The sequence below is a fragment of the Neurospora hispaniola genome, assembly GCF_033458365.1.
Source record: "Neurospora hispaniola strain FGSC 10403 chromosome Unknown B0T23scaffold_7, whole genome shotgun sequence".
NCBI lineage: Eukaryota > Fungi > Ascomycota > Sordariomycetes > Sordariales > Sordariaceae > Neurospora > Neurospora hispaniola.
The window spans coordinates 1-15,423 of NW_026944412.1; the positions used below are offsets into that span (position 1 = coordinate 1).

The following is a 15,423-nucleotide window of genomic DNA, read 5'->3' on the forward strand; positions in this document are numbered from 1 at the left end:
GGGTTCGCGCGGCAAGCACGGTATCTGGCTTCTGGGCACTAAAGGAGAGGAGGACAGTTGCCGTGCGTGACTTTTAACATCCCATATTCGGAGCATGCATGGTACCACAACCGAAGTCCGGAGACAAGCGTGTCATTGTGTGACATGATAAGTTACCATCGCCCCTTGATCCCGGCACCATGGGCGAATGGGGGTTGTTGAGCATGATCCATGGTTTTCAAGTCAACAACAAGTGGGAGGGAATCCGGGGAATGGATGGCGGTCGGTTATTTCGGTTTTTGTCGTTGCTGGCTGCCTCTAATGCCCGGCTACCGAGAGTTGGAAGGATGATGATCTTACTGCCAGACACCCGGTGGCGTTGGATGGGAGTCAGTTATGACATAGAGGGCTGGGATCAAAGAGTCGGAGACAGTACTGGTCCCAAGTCCGACAACCTGCACAGGTAGCTGCACATAAGCATGATACCCATGGAAAGAGAACACAAAAGAGCATGGGGGGCACTTCGACCTAATCTGTTGCTACTCGAGATGCTCCCTGAAGCTTTTTCGCTGTAGCGCTACTCATCGATATGAGACCACATAGTCTGGCTAGCGGCTTGGTCTTCAATATCCGAGCCCACGCTCAAATGAACACACGTGCTGGACATTCCAAATATTGATCCAAGGAAGAGGTCTTGTCCAAGAAAACAAAAGCCACACAAAGAAAGAAAGAAGGAAAGAAAGAAAGAAAGAAAGAAAGAAAGAAGGAAAAAGAAAGAGGCAGCTAATTCTCAGGAAAGCCAGCACCAGCCCTACTCCCTACAGCTGACTCAATCAACATCAAGCTTCCCATTCAACCTCAAATCCCTCGAACTAGCACCCACCACCACCCCAAAGCTGCCACTAGGCACCACCCAATTCTGCCTGCCCGTATCCCAATAACTCAAATCCCTCCTCCGCAAAATAAACGTAGCTGTATTGCTCTCTCCGGGCGCCAGCTTCAGCTTCGCAAATCCCCTGAGCTGTTTCGGCGGGCTCGATGGCGCGGAAGAGGGTAAACTGATGTACAGCTGGGGTACCTCGGCGCCCTGCACATCACCCGTGTTTTTGACGACGGCGGTAACGGTCGCCACGGTTTCCCAGAGGTCGGAGCGGCCTCCGGGGATGGTGTCACCCGAGGCGGGACCGGAAGAGGCGGTGGAGGTGATGGAGAGGGAGGAGTATGTGAAGTTCGTGTAGGCTGCATGTTTTGAGGTACAGAAGAGGTGAGTGAACTGTTGCCTACCTACTGTGGAAGGGGGAAGGGAAAAACTTACAAAGACCGAAACCGAACTCATACCGGGGAGCGATACCGTTCTTGTCAAAGTGGCGGTAATCAATGAACAGACCCTCAGTGAACAGATCCGTCCCTCCCCTTTGCACGGCAGTGCCGTAATCGCTTTCGCTCTTGGCGATAGTATACGGCAGCTTACCCGAGGGAGAGACCAAGCCGTACAAGACATCGACGAGGGCATTGCCGTTCTCTTGGCTGGGAAGACCGGCCCACACGACCGCCTTGACGCCCGGCTGCGCGAGGATAGTCTCCAGGATGATGGGACCGGTACTGTGGACGACGACAATGGTGTTTTTGTTGGCTTGAGCCACGGCTTGGACTAGCTGGTTGCCGTTGTGCCAGGGATCGAGGTTGGGACGGTCGCCGGTCACGCCCTCGACCGTGATGTAGCCTTCGCCGGAATCGGCTGTGATGAAGACTAGTGCGGCGTCGGCTCCGGAGGCAGCGTTGGCTACGCCGCTGGTGCTGTCAGAGCTGAGTAGGTTGATGGTTGTTCCGTCGGACTGAGCACGCGTCTTGAGAGCATCATAGGGTGCTACGAAGTAAGGGTAATCGGCCGTGCCGGAGCCCCAACCCATGCCGAGCGCACCGGTGTTGCATCCTCGATCGGTGCAGGCGTTCCTTCCCGCAGGGTTGACAACGGACGATGACCCAATGACTGCCAGCTTGCTAGGCTTCTTGAGCGGGAGGATGTTATCGTCGTTCTTGAGCAGAACAATGCCGTCTCTTGCCACTGCGCGAACGTTCTCCTTGTGGTTTCCCTGAACATTGGTCTTGAGGTTGGTCGCAGGGTAGCCTGAGTTCTGCTCGAGTAAATACCACGATGCGAGAATGCGCTTGGCCATGTCGTCCAGTCTTGCTTTGGAGACCTGACCATTGTTGACGGCGGTGTTGAGCTGTGGTCCCCACAGGATCGTCTTGCCATTAAAGTCGCTGCCGGGCATCGTCATATCCATACCACTGTTTGCAGCGCCGTTTGTGGTGTGCTGGGCGTTCCAGTCACTCATGACATATCCTTTAAAACCTAGCTCTTTCTTGAGAAGGCCATTCTGGATTTTGTCATTCTCACATGCCCATGTACCATTGACCTAGACGCCTGTCAGCCACTCAGATCCTTCAGGTTACATACAAGAAGGCAAGGATGAGCATACCTTATTATAGCTGCACATTACACTTGCAACGTTTGAGTGTACAGCATCGGCAAAAGGGAAGAGGTACAGTTCATGCATGGTGCGGTCGTCGACGACACTGCTGATAGTCTCGCGGTTCGTCTCCTGCTCGTTGAGAATGAAGTGCTTGGCGCAAGCTTGTACACCATTGCTCTGGATCCCTTCAATTGTTTCGCTCATGGCAATACCTGTGAGGTAGGGATCCGGACCAAAGCCCTCCCAGTTACGTCCACCATTGGGGATCTTGCCAAGCGCTCCGGCCACGGGTCCAAGAAGGACATGTACGCCAACCCCTCTGGCTTCCGCACCGAGGTAGACGCCGCGCTGTCGAATCAATTCGACGTCCCATGTTGAAGCCGCCTGGATACCTGGCGTGAACGCGGTGACACTTCCTCCAAACCGAATGCCGAGAGGGCCGTCTTGTAAACAGAGCTGGGGATAACCGATTGATGCAATAGCTGGGGTGTTGCCAACACATGGGCCCTTATTCCAACCGACTCCGGTGACGATGTTGACCTTGTCTTGTTGTGAAAGCTTGGAGAGAGCAGTGCTTGCCTGAGAATAGGCTGCGTCCCACGCCGCAAAACCTGAGCCGGCTTGACGAGCTTGTTTCTCGCTAGTCTCGGCCCAGGCGAGGGAAGTCGCGGCCAACACCGCAAATATTCGAAGGTGCATGTCGGGGCGCTTCGTTGATTGTTGTGACGGTCCCGGTTCTTCTTGGTGGTCCTTCAGCCAGGGTTGAATTCCTCTCATAAGGTCAACCTCTCCCTCCCTTCCCACCAGACCGAGAAACGTCCTTCTCTTATACTGAAGTTCAAGAAATGCCTAGTCGGAACCACGGCGAGTTTCCCGAACGGATAGCTACCGCCACTTTACCTAATTCCATCTTCAGTATCATTTTCCGGGCATGTAAGACCTGGATTTAGACTGGAAAACATCGGGCGCTGAGGCCCCGAAGGATCATCGTGATGCAGTGGGGTCATGCTTCATGTGCGAAATAAATGGCGGGGGCAGCTCCGGCAGCGGACGAGATGTTGTGGCGTTCGGAAGGACACGAGGCGAGCGAATACTATGTTCTTCAACTGGCCAAGGAAACATCCCGAGCGGTTGTGACCACCGACAACAGCCGGGCCGCATTCCCATATATTAATTAGGCTACATGTAGCCTCTTCTCGCGCTGTGCAACACCCCGCCCCCCTGGGAATGGCGGAGCTCCCATCGTGTTTTCGGGACTGGAAATGATACCAAGAGAAGGTCATGCCGAAGCCACAGTCGTCAGTGCTGAAGTTGGAATGCGGGGGATGGTGCCTTTGAAGCTCGCGTGATGTTCTGAGGACCGGGATGTTTTTTTTTTTTTTTTTTGGTTGTGGTGTCGGATCGAATGCGGGACCGGGTTATAGCCGCAAGGCAAATGCAACTTTGTGAGGAGATGGGAAATGGTTCGCGGAAACGATCAACCAGAGATCTTGGTGCACTGCGTGTAAACGTTCCCACCAATCATTCATATACCGTGCTTCCGAGAAAGAAAACACCAAGGTTCATGTAGCTGAGAGACAGGTCGTGAAAGATCAGTTGTCCACTTGACATTGGTCACAAGTCAAGCTGAGTGATCACATAACTTACACCGGCCAAGCTAAAGCAGGCCAATAGATCCTGAGGGTCTGTTCTTCAAAATAATATTATTAGGTATACTATATCAATCATTCCGGCGCAGAACAGTCATGGCGGTCAAAACTAGTCGACATAAAGCATGTGCTACTACACATGTTGGGCCATGCCGAGCGTATTGTTACCGCCGTTGAAAACGACAAATTGAGACTTGAAGAAGATGTCTCCCCAGATTTCCAACGCAGATGTCGTGGGCTGAACACCGCCAAAGCAAGCTAAAAGAGCATCGATGTTAGCATCTAGTGGTTGACTTGTAGTGAAAGGGAAATGGTGTAGACTTACTGGTGGCATCGATTTGGGAGAATCTGATGTCATCGCCCTTGATGCGGGCCATATACCGCCCACCCACATCCACAAAGAGATCCGGAAGGTTTGTGTTGCAGGGGAATGTAATTCCTCCCGCGTTTGGATCGTTCTTCGCTCCTTGGACCTGGCTATAATAGGCGTTGGCCACTGATTGGGAAACGAGCATCAGAGTGGTGCCCGTATCGGCAATAGCCTGTGCCGGTTTCACTTTCACAGACTGGCCGTTTCCAACGGAGAAGGCAGATGTCGTGAACTGCCAGAAGCCCATAGCTGTGTTGACGGGAATCCATGCCAACTGTCCCGTGAACTTTGTGTTATCAATGCGGCCAAATTCATAAGCACCGACAGCATTATGGCGGAGATCGGCAGTGAAGACGGGCTCGGCGAGAGAGGGGAGAACGTTGTCGAAGAAGGTCTTTTGCTGCTGAGGCTGGACGGTATTGAGCTTGGAGAAGGCAAGGCCGAGCAAGCCATTGTTCTGGGTATCTTGGATGAATGTCTGGGTAACTTTGGTGGCAAGCTCGACAGCCTGGTTCTGGACAGAAACACCGCCAATCTCCACCACGTCGGTACCGACATTCCCGGCAGCAGCAGAGCCATCTCCATAGCTGATTTCAAAGGTATGTCCCGGTAGCAATTTGAAGGTCTTGGATGCAGCAGGGTTGTAGACTTGATGGCCAGCTGTTAACTGGGGGCTAAGTTGTGTGTTGAAGACCCACAGATCGGATGAGCCCGAGTCGAAGTCGAGGTTGATGGTTTGACCGCCAATGGTGACTGGAGCAAGATATTCGACGTCGTCCTGTTCAGGGGTGGCCGTGACAGCACCAGTAGCCGTTCCTGCCGCCGCTGCTGTACTGCTGCCACCGGTAGCGTCTAGCCGCAGGCTTTCGCTCTCGGAGGTGTCTGCCTGGGTAATTGATGTGATTGTTGGTGTGGTGCCGTTGCTCTGGTTGTTCATGGCATCAAGTAGGGGTTGTGGAACTGGCATTCGGTATTTCCGATACGCCTTCAACAGCTCCCTGGGGCCATTGCGTCCCTTGAAGTTCGGATTCCTGACCCGTTCGACTTTGAACGAGCGTTTGGTGAGTGGCACAGCCACCACCAGGGAAAGCAAGACGCTAAAAATGAAGAGCTTGAATAAGACAGGCATTGTGAGGGAGTGATGAAAAGTCAAAAGACAGAATAACAAGGCAACAACTACCACGCCAGGTGGTAGAGTTTAGCAGAAGCGAATGGGAAGAATAGAAGATACAGACAAAGGTAGCTAAGAAGAACACAAAGTAAGCTCAGTGCTGCATCAATCTTTTATGTTGTTATAGGGACAGGAAAGAGGCAATATCTATTCGAACCCAGGACCGCTTGGACCTCAGGAGGTGTGATTACCAGAATCACTAGACTGGTTCGCCATCTAGACCGTTGACGCCGACGAGGAGGCCTCGTCAGGAGACTCGGAAGAGACGAGCATCGAAACTCCAAGGGGCCGACATACTTCTCTTGGGCCAGCATTGTGGGCATGGGTAGCTATGGATGGCTGTGACACTTGTGGTGTTGGTGTTGACGACTCATGAACTCGGTAATTTTCGAAACAGTTGAAACAAAGGGCTTGGCATTCTGAAACTGGGCGTGTAAGTGGCCTGGGAGCACACCAATTCTCGGTCATGTATGATTGGCTGAGCGCGGCCGATGAAACCCTGTGGACTGTGATCAGCCTTGAACGATTCGTCAGATGTTGCTGTCCGGTCGTGGAGTTGTGGGCGAAGCTATCCCCGGATCACGGAAGTGGACGACTCCCAGATTCCGGGGACTGGCACTTGCACCTGGAGCTAACTCTGTCCTGACACACATGGGCCGATGATCCAATAACGCGTACACTATACGCCATCCATTGCCCTGTGGCTGATCAGAAAGCTGTTGAGACGGAGTGAGGTACCTACTCGATTGGTGAATGGGATGAGCGGAGTCTGGAGCTGAAGGGGACAGACATGTCGAATGCAAATGGTTTGAGCGAGCAGCAGGGTCCACAAGATCCCGTGACCTGGCTTGGCAGAAGAGGAAGCAAAAAAAGGTCTGGACTTGGTCCGTTTCACTTTTAGCGACTTTGAATTTTGCGCTTTGACCGCAAGCAGTCTGCTTCAGTTGTAGCCTTGTACCTCTCTGACAGTGGAGACGAGTACGCCAGCTGGCAGCGTTGGTCCACTTCTCTTATCTGCGGTCCAACAGGCCCCGCTCTTCCGTCTTCGTCTCCTACACAGTACATACTGTAGTGTACTGTCACTGCAGCCTTCTCTCCAACTTGAAGTTCAGTTAGGTCGCTGCAGTGGCAATCGATCATTCGGCGAAACGGTGACGGGATCTGGACTGCAGTGCACGGCTTTAACAGTTTCCTCCTCGCAAGCAAGACCTGCACCAACCCCCGATTGCCACTCACGCACTCACTCACACAGTCTATGACCATCGAGAACATCCATTCATCTACGCACGCGCTTGATGACGGGATTCCCATGATTGCCATGAAACGGAAGCGCGATTGAAACGAAACCTTTCTTCTTCTCTCTCCCGTTGAAACGCCGAGGCGCGCTCAGTTCCCGCCGTCGCCGTCGCAATTACAATTCTTCACCTTGTCGGCTTGACCGTCTCGCGCTCTGCCCTGGCAGCTGCGCGTGCTGCGCCGTCGTGTGTTGACGCTTCAAGTTGGCTTCGTTTACAGTCCCGGCCCCGCCGCCTTGACCCACCACTGACTGCAGTGCAATCGACCCATCTCTGCCTCCGTTTCTGGGGTATTTTCGCACCCTCCCGACCAACCCTCGGGCGGCTTGGTTTCCGTCTTCGATTCCCTTTTCCCTCTTTTTGACCATCCGTCAGTCCCGTTGCTAGACGGACAACAAACAACTCAACTGGCGGACGGGGCCACTGTCCAAGTAGTAGCCTCCGTCGGACACCTACTCGAACGGCGTCAACAAACGGCGTCAACAGCCGACCAGAAAGGGGGCTCCACCCATCCCGACAACGCGGCACCTTAACGGTACCGTACTTACTGCGGTCTGTACTTAGCTATACCTTGCAGAGGTCAACGGACCCGTACGGATCCCGGACGGAACCGCGGACGGACCACGGACCACGGACCACACGGACGGCCCCCAATGTCCGACGACCCCTTCCCGGCCTCCGCTCCCGGTGCCGGCCCTCCCGCCTTGGCTCCCGGTAAGCACCGCGGCCCCCGCTTCAGCTGGAACAGTGCCTATGAGACCACCTTCTTCACCTCCCTCTGCGAGTCGGTCCATCTCGGTCTACGCGAGGGCAACACGTTCAAGCCCGAGGCCTGGGACCGCGCATTGCAGGCCCTCATCACCCACCACAACGCCTATGCCAACAAGGGCCACCTCATCAACAAGAGCGACAATGCTCGGAAAAAGTTCCGTCTGTGGCGTGGTCTGCGCGAGGATCCCGACTTCCACTACGATGTCATGACCAGGACTGTGAATGCCTCCGAGGAAGCATGGGCCAGACATTTGCAGGTGCGTCATGTCACGTCGGCATCGCGTTGCCTCGTCGCATCTTGATTCAGCGACTCCCGCTAACCTCATGTTTGCTGTTATATCAGATGGAACCACTCTCTCGCTCCCTTCGTGGAAGACCTTTCGAACATGAAGAACTTTACGAGATCTTGTTTCCCGATGTCATCGGCTCTGGCGGTGCCCCCAAACGACTGACCAAACAACGCCCCCGCAAGACGAACGACAACCTCAACCCTTCCGGCCCCGGCCTCGGTCCCGGCTCCAGCTCCGGCTCTGGTCCCGGTCACGGTCCCGGCCACGCCGACCAGGATGCCCCTAATACGACCATCATGAACCTCCTTGCCGATCAATCCTACGCGAACCCTCATCCACAGGCCCACATGCCTCCTCCGCCGCCGCCAGTCCATTCGGCTTCCGCCCCTCTTCCCTCTCCCATCCCCGCCCCCGTGTTGGCCCCCATTCCCACTCCACCAACCTTGCCGTCGTCTCAACCACCATCACATTCCCGGCCCAACCTGAGCGCACATCAGCCCCGAAATAACCCGAGCACGTCCGCCCTCACGCCACCCGAGGAGAATCCTGTCCAGAACCGAAGAAGGCCTCACATGCCTGACAGCAGTGGCTCCAGCGGCTCTACTAACGCTGAAAAACGCCGCCGTACTGCCTCAAACTCTGTTGACCACGCTTCTCAGCCCTCGGGTATTGCCAGCTCTTCCGCAGTCAGCAGTCTATCTACTCCCGATGCGGTGACAGCTTTGGCAGAGGTTCTTCGTTTTCCCAAGCCCAAGTTGAGTTGGGCAGAGCAAGCCGTCGAGATCTTCTTCCGAGACTTCGCCCAGGAGGATATGGACTTTCAGCTCAAGGTGGCCGAAAAGGCCCTCACGGACGAGAACAAGGCCATGGTGTTTTGCAAGATGCCCAACCACGTGCGCAAACATTGGATTAAGCGTCTGAGGGAAGCACACAACAGGAGTATCTAGGTGAACACGGTGGTTGCTTCTCACTCACAGACACAAGCACCCAAGCAGTGGTCTGAGGAATAGGCTGTTCTCTTCTAGCCTGTTTCAGTCCTTCTTCTATCTATCCTGTTGGTTCTGCATGTTGGCGTTCTTGGGCCTGGTGGATATAAAGGCGTTCCGGCTTTTTTTTTTTTTTTTTTTTTTTTTTTTTGGTATGGGAAAACATGCCTCCTGGATGGATATTGTCCGGTCAAGCAGTTTCTGTTTTGTTTACGTCGGCCAGCGGGTTGGTTTGAGCGAGTGATACCAGAGAACCTTCCTTTCTGAATATCCCCATTGACGGCGAGTATTGCCTAGGGGCTTACATTGTGCTTTGCGTTCTTGGTTTTACAGTCATGGCCGGGCTCATGATTCGTTCCCCTGTATTGCTGTTTCGCTCTGTCAATTCATGTGGTGCAAAATTGACGTCAACTCGGTCCCATTGGACATCTAGCAACCAGTGCTTTCTTGCCATATCGTTCATTTCTATGACATACCACTTGATGATTCGCTACTTGTTTTTTTGTCCCGTCCCGTTGCTCTGTGTTCCGGCAAATAGATCCATCAACTGCCGGCGCCTCACAGTTTTCCGCATCTCCTTCCACCCGACTTTTGGGTAAGCATCAAGCCACCGAGGGGTAGACAGCCTAACGTGGAAATCGCTACCTCAGAGGGCTTTGCGGTTGGTCACCCACGATGGGACCCGAGGACCGTTACAGTTCCCGAAGGCGCGGACGTGGTTTCTCTCCACGGTCGGTCTTTGTTCCAGCCCGCTCATCTTTAAAGCCTTTCAGCCAGCCTGGCGCATGCCTGGCTTCCTGTATGGTTCTCTTGCCGAGTTGTTTCCCAGTGGACAAAGACTCGACAATAGTCCCCTTGTTGGCAAGGCCAACTGTGTGTCGGAGACAACAGGAAGAGTCTACTTCCAGAAGACGTCTCGGACCCCTTAATATGCCGTTCCTCCGACCACGAATGTCGAGTTGAATTTCGCAACCATAACGCACTTCAGTCACAAGAATTCATATGTAATATCCGTTGTCTTACTTTTGTAATCGTTATCAATTACCCACAAGAATCACCAGTCGCATCATCATATCCACAAATAAATTGACATACCCACGAGCAGATTCGTCGAACCCCCAGAAGTATTACTCGATGCCCCTCAAAAAGATTACCAAACCCACAGTAACCGAAGGACTCATCCACGGCTTCGACCAAGCACGACTGGACCGCCTAACTGCCTCCATGCAGCCTCTCCTGACGAGAAATGCCACGGACGAGGAACTCGAAGCTTTGCTGAAGGAGGCTAAGGACTGTCTGAAGGCCACTACAGGCGGGAAAACCAAGAGGTTCCAGGGGTGGTGGGCAAGGAACACCAAGACCACGAAGATGGTAAAGACTGTGAACAATACAGGGATCGATGAGGTATAGATGGAGAGGGGATATCGGAATCATATGGGTAATGGCAGAAAAGGAATATGGGGATGAGGTGAATAGTAAGGGAGCTGTGCTTCTCGCTAAGACGGAAATGATCACGGTCAAAGGGCGGCTTCAGTTCTGGGGCTTGGGCGTTTGTTAGGAGGGTTTTTTTTTTTTTTTTTTTTTTTTTTTTTTTTTTTTTTTTTTTTTTTTTGGTTTTGGTTTGGGTACATCACCTGGCCATTGTTTTGTACAATGGTTTGGTTGAAAAGTATACCTGGGACTGGGTAGGAGTTCAGTGGATATACCAGAACAACACACCCCTTTCCTTGCTTCATTTCCAGACTTCCCTCTTTACTTCTTTCGGCTTCTTCTTTTTCCTTCCCTTACCCGTCACTAATCAGCTGCGTGACAGCCCATCATTAGCTCAATCCAAACAGGTCGAATAACCTTCATTCTCCTTGCTGTCCACTCTTCAATCCTTTGTTTCCCTCACTCCTCCTCCTCCTCTTCACCGCCTTCATTCGCGTGCGCACCTCGAGCACTCTCTGAAGCTGACATGCTCCTGATGAAACCTGTGCCCGCAACCGCCCCATATCCGCTGGCGACTTATCACGTAGTTGCATTTGACCTGGTAGGATCTTCTGCGCATCACGACGGCGCAATGCTGGCAATATGTTATGCAAACGTGTCTTGTGCACATTGGAACTAGGTGGGCTATTCGGGGTAGTAACGGCTATCTTGGGTGTCTTGTGTGTTTGAGGGTGGTCGATGTTGGTACTGACCTCGTTGACCTTTTGGAGGCCGAGGTACCTTCGATATCTATACCCGCTATCTATTCTCAATCCCTCCGTCCGTGGCAGTTCATGCCCGAGGCGATATATTGAATGCTTCGGTTATTTTCTCGTCGTCTGCACATCGCTGGGTCCATCTACATCACGTACTACTTTGTCATCCGCAGGGCTGGATCTGATTCAGGTGAACGGATGGTTGAAGGCCGACCAGATATTCTTACTCCTACTACATACATTCAGTCAATGACGGTACACTGCCTTCTTCATCCCTCCCTGCTACACTGCCTTCTTCATCCCTCCCTGCCGCTTCGACTCACTGCTTTCGTTGACAATATTCACTCTTTCATTTGGCATTGATCAAATTATGATTCAAGGAAGCTCTTGTTCAGGCTCTCTATTCATTTTCTTTCCTTGTCCTACTTGTGCCTCGAAACCGCTCTTCCACTTGACTGTGCAAGCACTTCTCAGCTAGCACGTGGGCCAAAACTCTATCGTGCCGTTTCAATCAGGAAGAAGTTCTGAATCTCGATCAAAAGGGATGTTGATAGAGACGAGTGGATGCTGGCAAGAGTATATCGAAAGCGTGATATATTTGACCGTGACCTGTTTGGCTTACTTCTACCGCCACTTGACAAGCCTGACAAGTGGACACCATGAAGAGCTACTGTGGGTAACATTTCAAAACGCACAGCTGGTCATTCTTACTCAAAACACGTTCTTTTGAGGTTGGGAATCAACGACTTCACCAACACTCTAAAACCTTGATAAATTCAGACTAAGGTAGGCAGATTTCACAATACGAGTTTGATTTCTTCTAGAATACAAAATGCATTGTTTCCGGGTTGATGTTGCGGTTGAATCGAGGAGTGACGAGGGCGACTTTTTGGTGTTGTTCACGGGGAAATTCCCAAGTTTTGCGTTGAAGATGCTACCTTCCATTGTACATCAGTGGAAAAGGGGACGTCTATACAGTGGAGGTAGCGAGGGCTGGGACGCGAAAGTACCATCGACAAGAGGCAAATTGAAGACGAACGGAGTGTTATTGTTATTTCCCTATTCCTGACCTCGAGGTAATCTGTAAGGCCTACTTTTCACCATCTTCCATCACCCAACTGTCTGCCAACTGTCCCAACTGTCCCAACTGTTCCATCACAAGCAACTCCAGCAGCCAACGTACCACTATAGTCTAGCAGTCGTATTCCTTGTAGTTGCTCTTACCCTTGCAACTATAGCAATACCGCCCCCATGTGCTCGATTCCGTGGTTCTACCTCCGCTCCTGCACTTGCCCCAGCTCTTGTTGTTGGTTATGGCATCGCTGCATTTGGTCTCCTTGGTCTTGGTCTTCAGTTCCCTGGCGCAACCGGGACACTTGGTGCGGGTAATGGCGTGGAGACACATCTTCTTGGGCTGTAGATGGTGAAGCAGCGAGCAATTGTTGGTGGTGGTAGTATTGGTTAACGACGGTTGTTGGTTTGCACTGTAGAGGTAGGCTTGACCTGCTTTGTTTTTGAGGATGGTAAGGTAGAGGGGTGGACAGAACGATAGACGGGGGGGATAGAGGAGGTATTTATCTTGTGGATTGCTAATTGTCGTATATCACGACTCGTTTGTACGTTACTAGAGGTATATGTTCGAGAGCGATCTGCGTCAGAGCCATATGAGAAGTACGAACGCGATGGTCTCTGTTTACTTGGGACGACCTCGTTCGTTAGCTAGTAACCTAGAAGGTTGTGTGAAAGCCGCATTTTGCGAAGACATACCTCTATATCTGGGCTCTACTTCACACGCAAACGGCACACATGGAATGGGCACTGCACTGCTTCATTGTGCCAATTCACCAGTGCCATGACGGTCCAAGAGTCAGATCAAATCGAATCAGAAAGCAGCCTTCAGGCCTTGAACACCCCCATCGTCATCATCTCGAGCGAGTAGGTATCCAACGCCACTGTCATTACTCCAATTCTACAATTTTAATGCGTCAGAAGCTTCAATTTTTTGCAGAAATGGGAAAGTGAGCTGTTAGACTAGACCTGTTGGGGATGATACATGGGGTTCGTCAGAGAGGATATCTACAGGGTGGTTGGGTATATAATGATGTGCGAGATACTTGTGGATCTCTTTGCAAAGGCCGGTTAGGGCGTTGGCGAAGATACCTTACGGAACGGCACAGAGCGGATATGTTGGTTGTCCCAATTGGAAGTAAATTCACGTGCAAGAAACGATCGACTCCGGGACTTCAATGAAGCCGAGATGATGCCAAGGAAGAAGAAACTGGATGTCGAAAACAGACCACCAGTAGATAAACGCTCGCGACTTCACCTTCCTTTACCTACAAACATATGCATGCGCGGCCATCTATTCTCGTGCCTTCTCTGTTCTTCCTTCCCTTCCGACTGATGGCACCTGCCCGCCAAGGCGGAGAGGGCTCGAATAGCGACCGAGAGTTCTTTCTGACCCATGTCCTTCTCCCCTTTGCCTAGTATTCCTCAGGATTGGACGCATCTCCCTCTCGGCCGCTGATATGATTCATGATACTTCATAACCCCTGGCGCCTCATTTTGTTCCTACTACCCAGTAACTCCCCTCTTTCGTCTCTCTTCCTCTTAAGTGACTCCCCTCTCTCATCCTTCTTTCTCTTGCAAGCAAAGCATCGCTGCGTGTTCATGTCTGTGAATACACTAATCATCTCTCCAACCTCGCACCTGCCATACTCGTCAGGCCAAGAAGCGTCCAATCCTGGTTGGTAGCCTTTTCTATAGTATTTTTCAACCTCTTCACAGTACTCTCTGCCCCTGTGCTCGCGCATGAATTTGTTGCAGTCGGCGCAGTAGATTCTGTACACGGTTGTTCTGCACATCTTGATCGATAATACTTGATGGGTTTTTCTTGGTTGCCTTTGACTGTCAAAGGGGGGCATAAAGGTTGAAGCAGTTTTGTTTGGAACTTCGTTGGACCTGGTTATGGGGTCCGAGATGGGAGAAATCTGCCTCCCTATAGCCAGCCTTTTATAGGATTCAGCGCCCAGAGAGCAGAGTTGGGATGGTCTTACACACTGACGAGATCCATCCCATTCTATTCTTAGACTGGTAACACGAAAAATGTGTCATTATATAGCTGGAGACAAGCCTGAATGGCCGCTATCGAGGATGGTGGTGCACTCTCCTCCGATACTTGTTGTCTAGAATCAAGGTGAGGGACAAAAAGGGTTATTATGCTACCCAAGTGGATGCTGCTGTTACTTCTCGAGCGGCATGCACAGATGATTCACTCTGTGCTCCATAGATCAATACCATCTCTGAGTTTACGTATTGGAAACTGCCATCCTCGGGGTTATCGAGGCCGGATTTTTCTTGTGAGTGGACGCGAGTATCATGGTTGCGGTAATTTGAAGTTGCCATTGCTCAGAGCGTGAGCTGTAAGCCCCATTCGTTCATCAAACTTCCATTGTGACCACGGCATATCGGCCTGATTCGAAACCTTCAGATTGCCATCAATGCTCCTATAGGTATGACTTTCTGGCACAGTCGGAGCAAGTGCTCCAGTCCGTATCAGTCTTTTTGGTCACCCCTTGTGTGCATCCTCCGAACTGTCCTCGGGTTCGACCCTTTTGCTTAGCCTCCTCCTCTGTTTCCAGAACCATCGGCCAGCACTTTTCCTCCTTGATGTCGCTCCAAATGACGTTCTTGCATTCCCAGCATTTCTTTTCGGCAAATCGGCGGATACACATGGCCGTGACCCCTGAACTGGCTGGACGGCTGTATGCGGAGCTGGATATTGACTGCTTAAGACCTGCTTGCTGATGGAGGCATGTAGTACTTTTGACTGTGATGTTCTGCGCAAGGGTGACGTTTTGGCTACTTTCCAAATACGCTGAAAGCTATTGCGTCCCGATATTTATGCCTTTTGTGATCCGAGAGGCATGAAACTCAGGTTGCACCCACAACTGGCGATGCTTCACAACGCCTTGGCAATTTGCGCAAAAATATCTAGGCAGCGACACTCTGGGGCCATTCACTCCTTATATCGTGTCCAGAGAAACAGGTCTGATGAACAACTGCACGACGCAGCCCAGCTATATCTTCCGGTGAATGGTCTTGAAGCCATCACCACGTCTTGGCATTCTTGGCACAAGTGGATACGATGTACATAGTACACATGCTGGGCTATTTCAAAGTGTATATAAGGACTGTGTCCTCCTTCTTCCCCGTAGTCCCTCTTTCGCATTGGTAGTCACCTCCTCTG

The 15,423-nt window shown here is 51.8% G+C and overlaps 5 protein-coding genes across 5 annotated transcripts; 2 read left to right on the plus strand and 3 right to left on the minus strand.

Moving 5' to 3' along the window:
- Nucleotides 1-672: 672 nt before the first annotated feature.
- On the minus strand, nucleotides 673-3,155 carry B0T23DRAFT_363258 (glycoside hydrolase superfamily; the record flags this gene model as incomplete). Its single annotated transcript, XM_062836322.1, has 3 exons — nucleotides 673-1,218; nucleotides 1,295-2,399; nucleotides 2,463-3,155. 3 exons carry the CDS (start codon nucleotides 3,153-3,155, stop codon nucleotides 809-811), a joined length of 2,208 nt encoding a protein of 735 aa, XP_062689521.1. The 3' UTR covers nucleotides 673-808.
- Nucleotides 3,156-4,238: 1,083 nt separating this feature from the next.
- On the minus strand, nucleotides 4,239-5,604 carry B0T23DRAFT_406724 (penicillopepsin; the record flags this gene model as incomplete). The annotated part of the gene is made up of 2 exons (XM_062839131.1): nucleotides 4,239-4,363; nucleotides 4,431-5,604. 2 exons carry the CDS (start codon nucleotides 5,602-5,604, stop codon nucleotides 4,239-4,241), a joined length of 1,299 nt encoding a protein of 432 aa, XP_062689522.1.
- A 1,990-nt stretch (nucleotides 5,605-7,594) lies between these two features.
- On the plus strand, nucleotides 7,595-8,949 carry B0T23DRAFT_322279 (Myb/SANT-like DNA-binding domain-containing protein; the record flags this gene model as incomplete). Its single annotated transcript, XM_062835286.1, has 2 exons — nucleotides 7,595-7,969; nucleotides 8,056-8,949. The coding sequence occupies 2 exons, from the start codon at nucleotides 7,595-7,597 to the stop codon at nucleotides 8,947-8,949; spliced, it is 1,269 nt and encodes a 422-aa protein (XP_062689523.1).
- A 725-nt stretch (nucleotides 8,950-9,674) lies between these two features.
- On the plus strand, nucleotides 9,675-10,398 carry B0T23DRAFT_322696 (uncharacterized protein; the record flags this gene model as incomplete). The annotated part of the gene is made up of 2 exons (XM_062835314.1): nucleotides 9,675-9,861; nucleotides 10,091-10,398. Coding segments are annotated over 2 exons (495 nt in total), but the record flags the coding sequence as incomplete, so codon positions are not given.
- Nucleotides 10,399-12,366: 1,968 nt separating this feature from the next.
- Nucleotides 12,367-14,038, minus strand: B0T23DRAFT_322606 (uncharacterized protein; the record flags this gene model as incomplete). The annotated part of the gene is made up of 3 exons (XM_062835308.1): nucleotides 12,367-12,588; nucleotides 12,942-12,954; nucleotides 13,884-14,038. The coding sequence occupies 3 exons, from the start codon at nucleotides 14,036-14,038 to the stop codon at nucleotides 12,367-12,369; spliced, it is 390 nt and encodes a 129-aa protein (XP_062689525.1).
- Nucleotides 14,039-15,423: the final 1,385 nt, after the last annotated feature.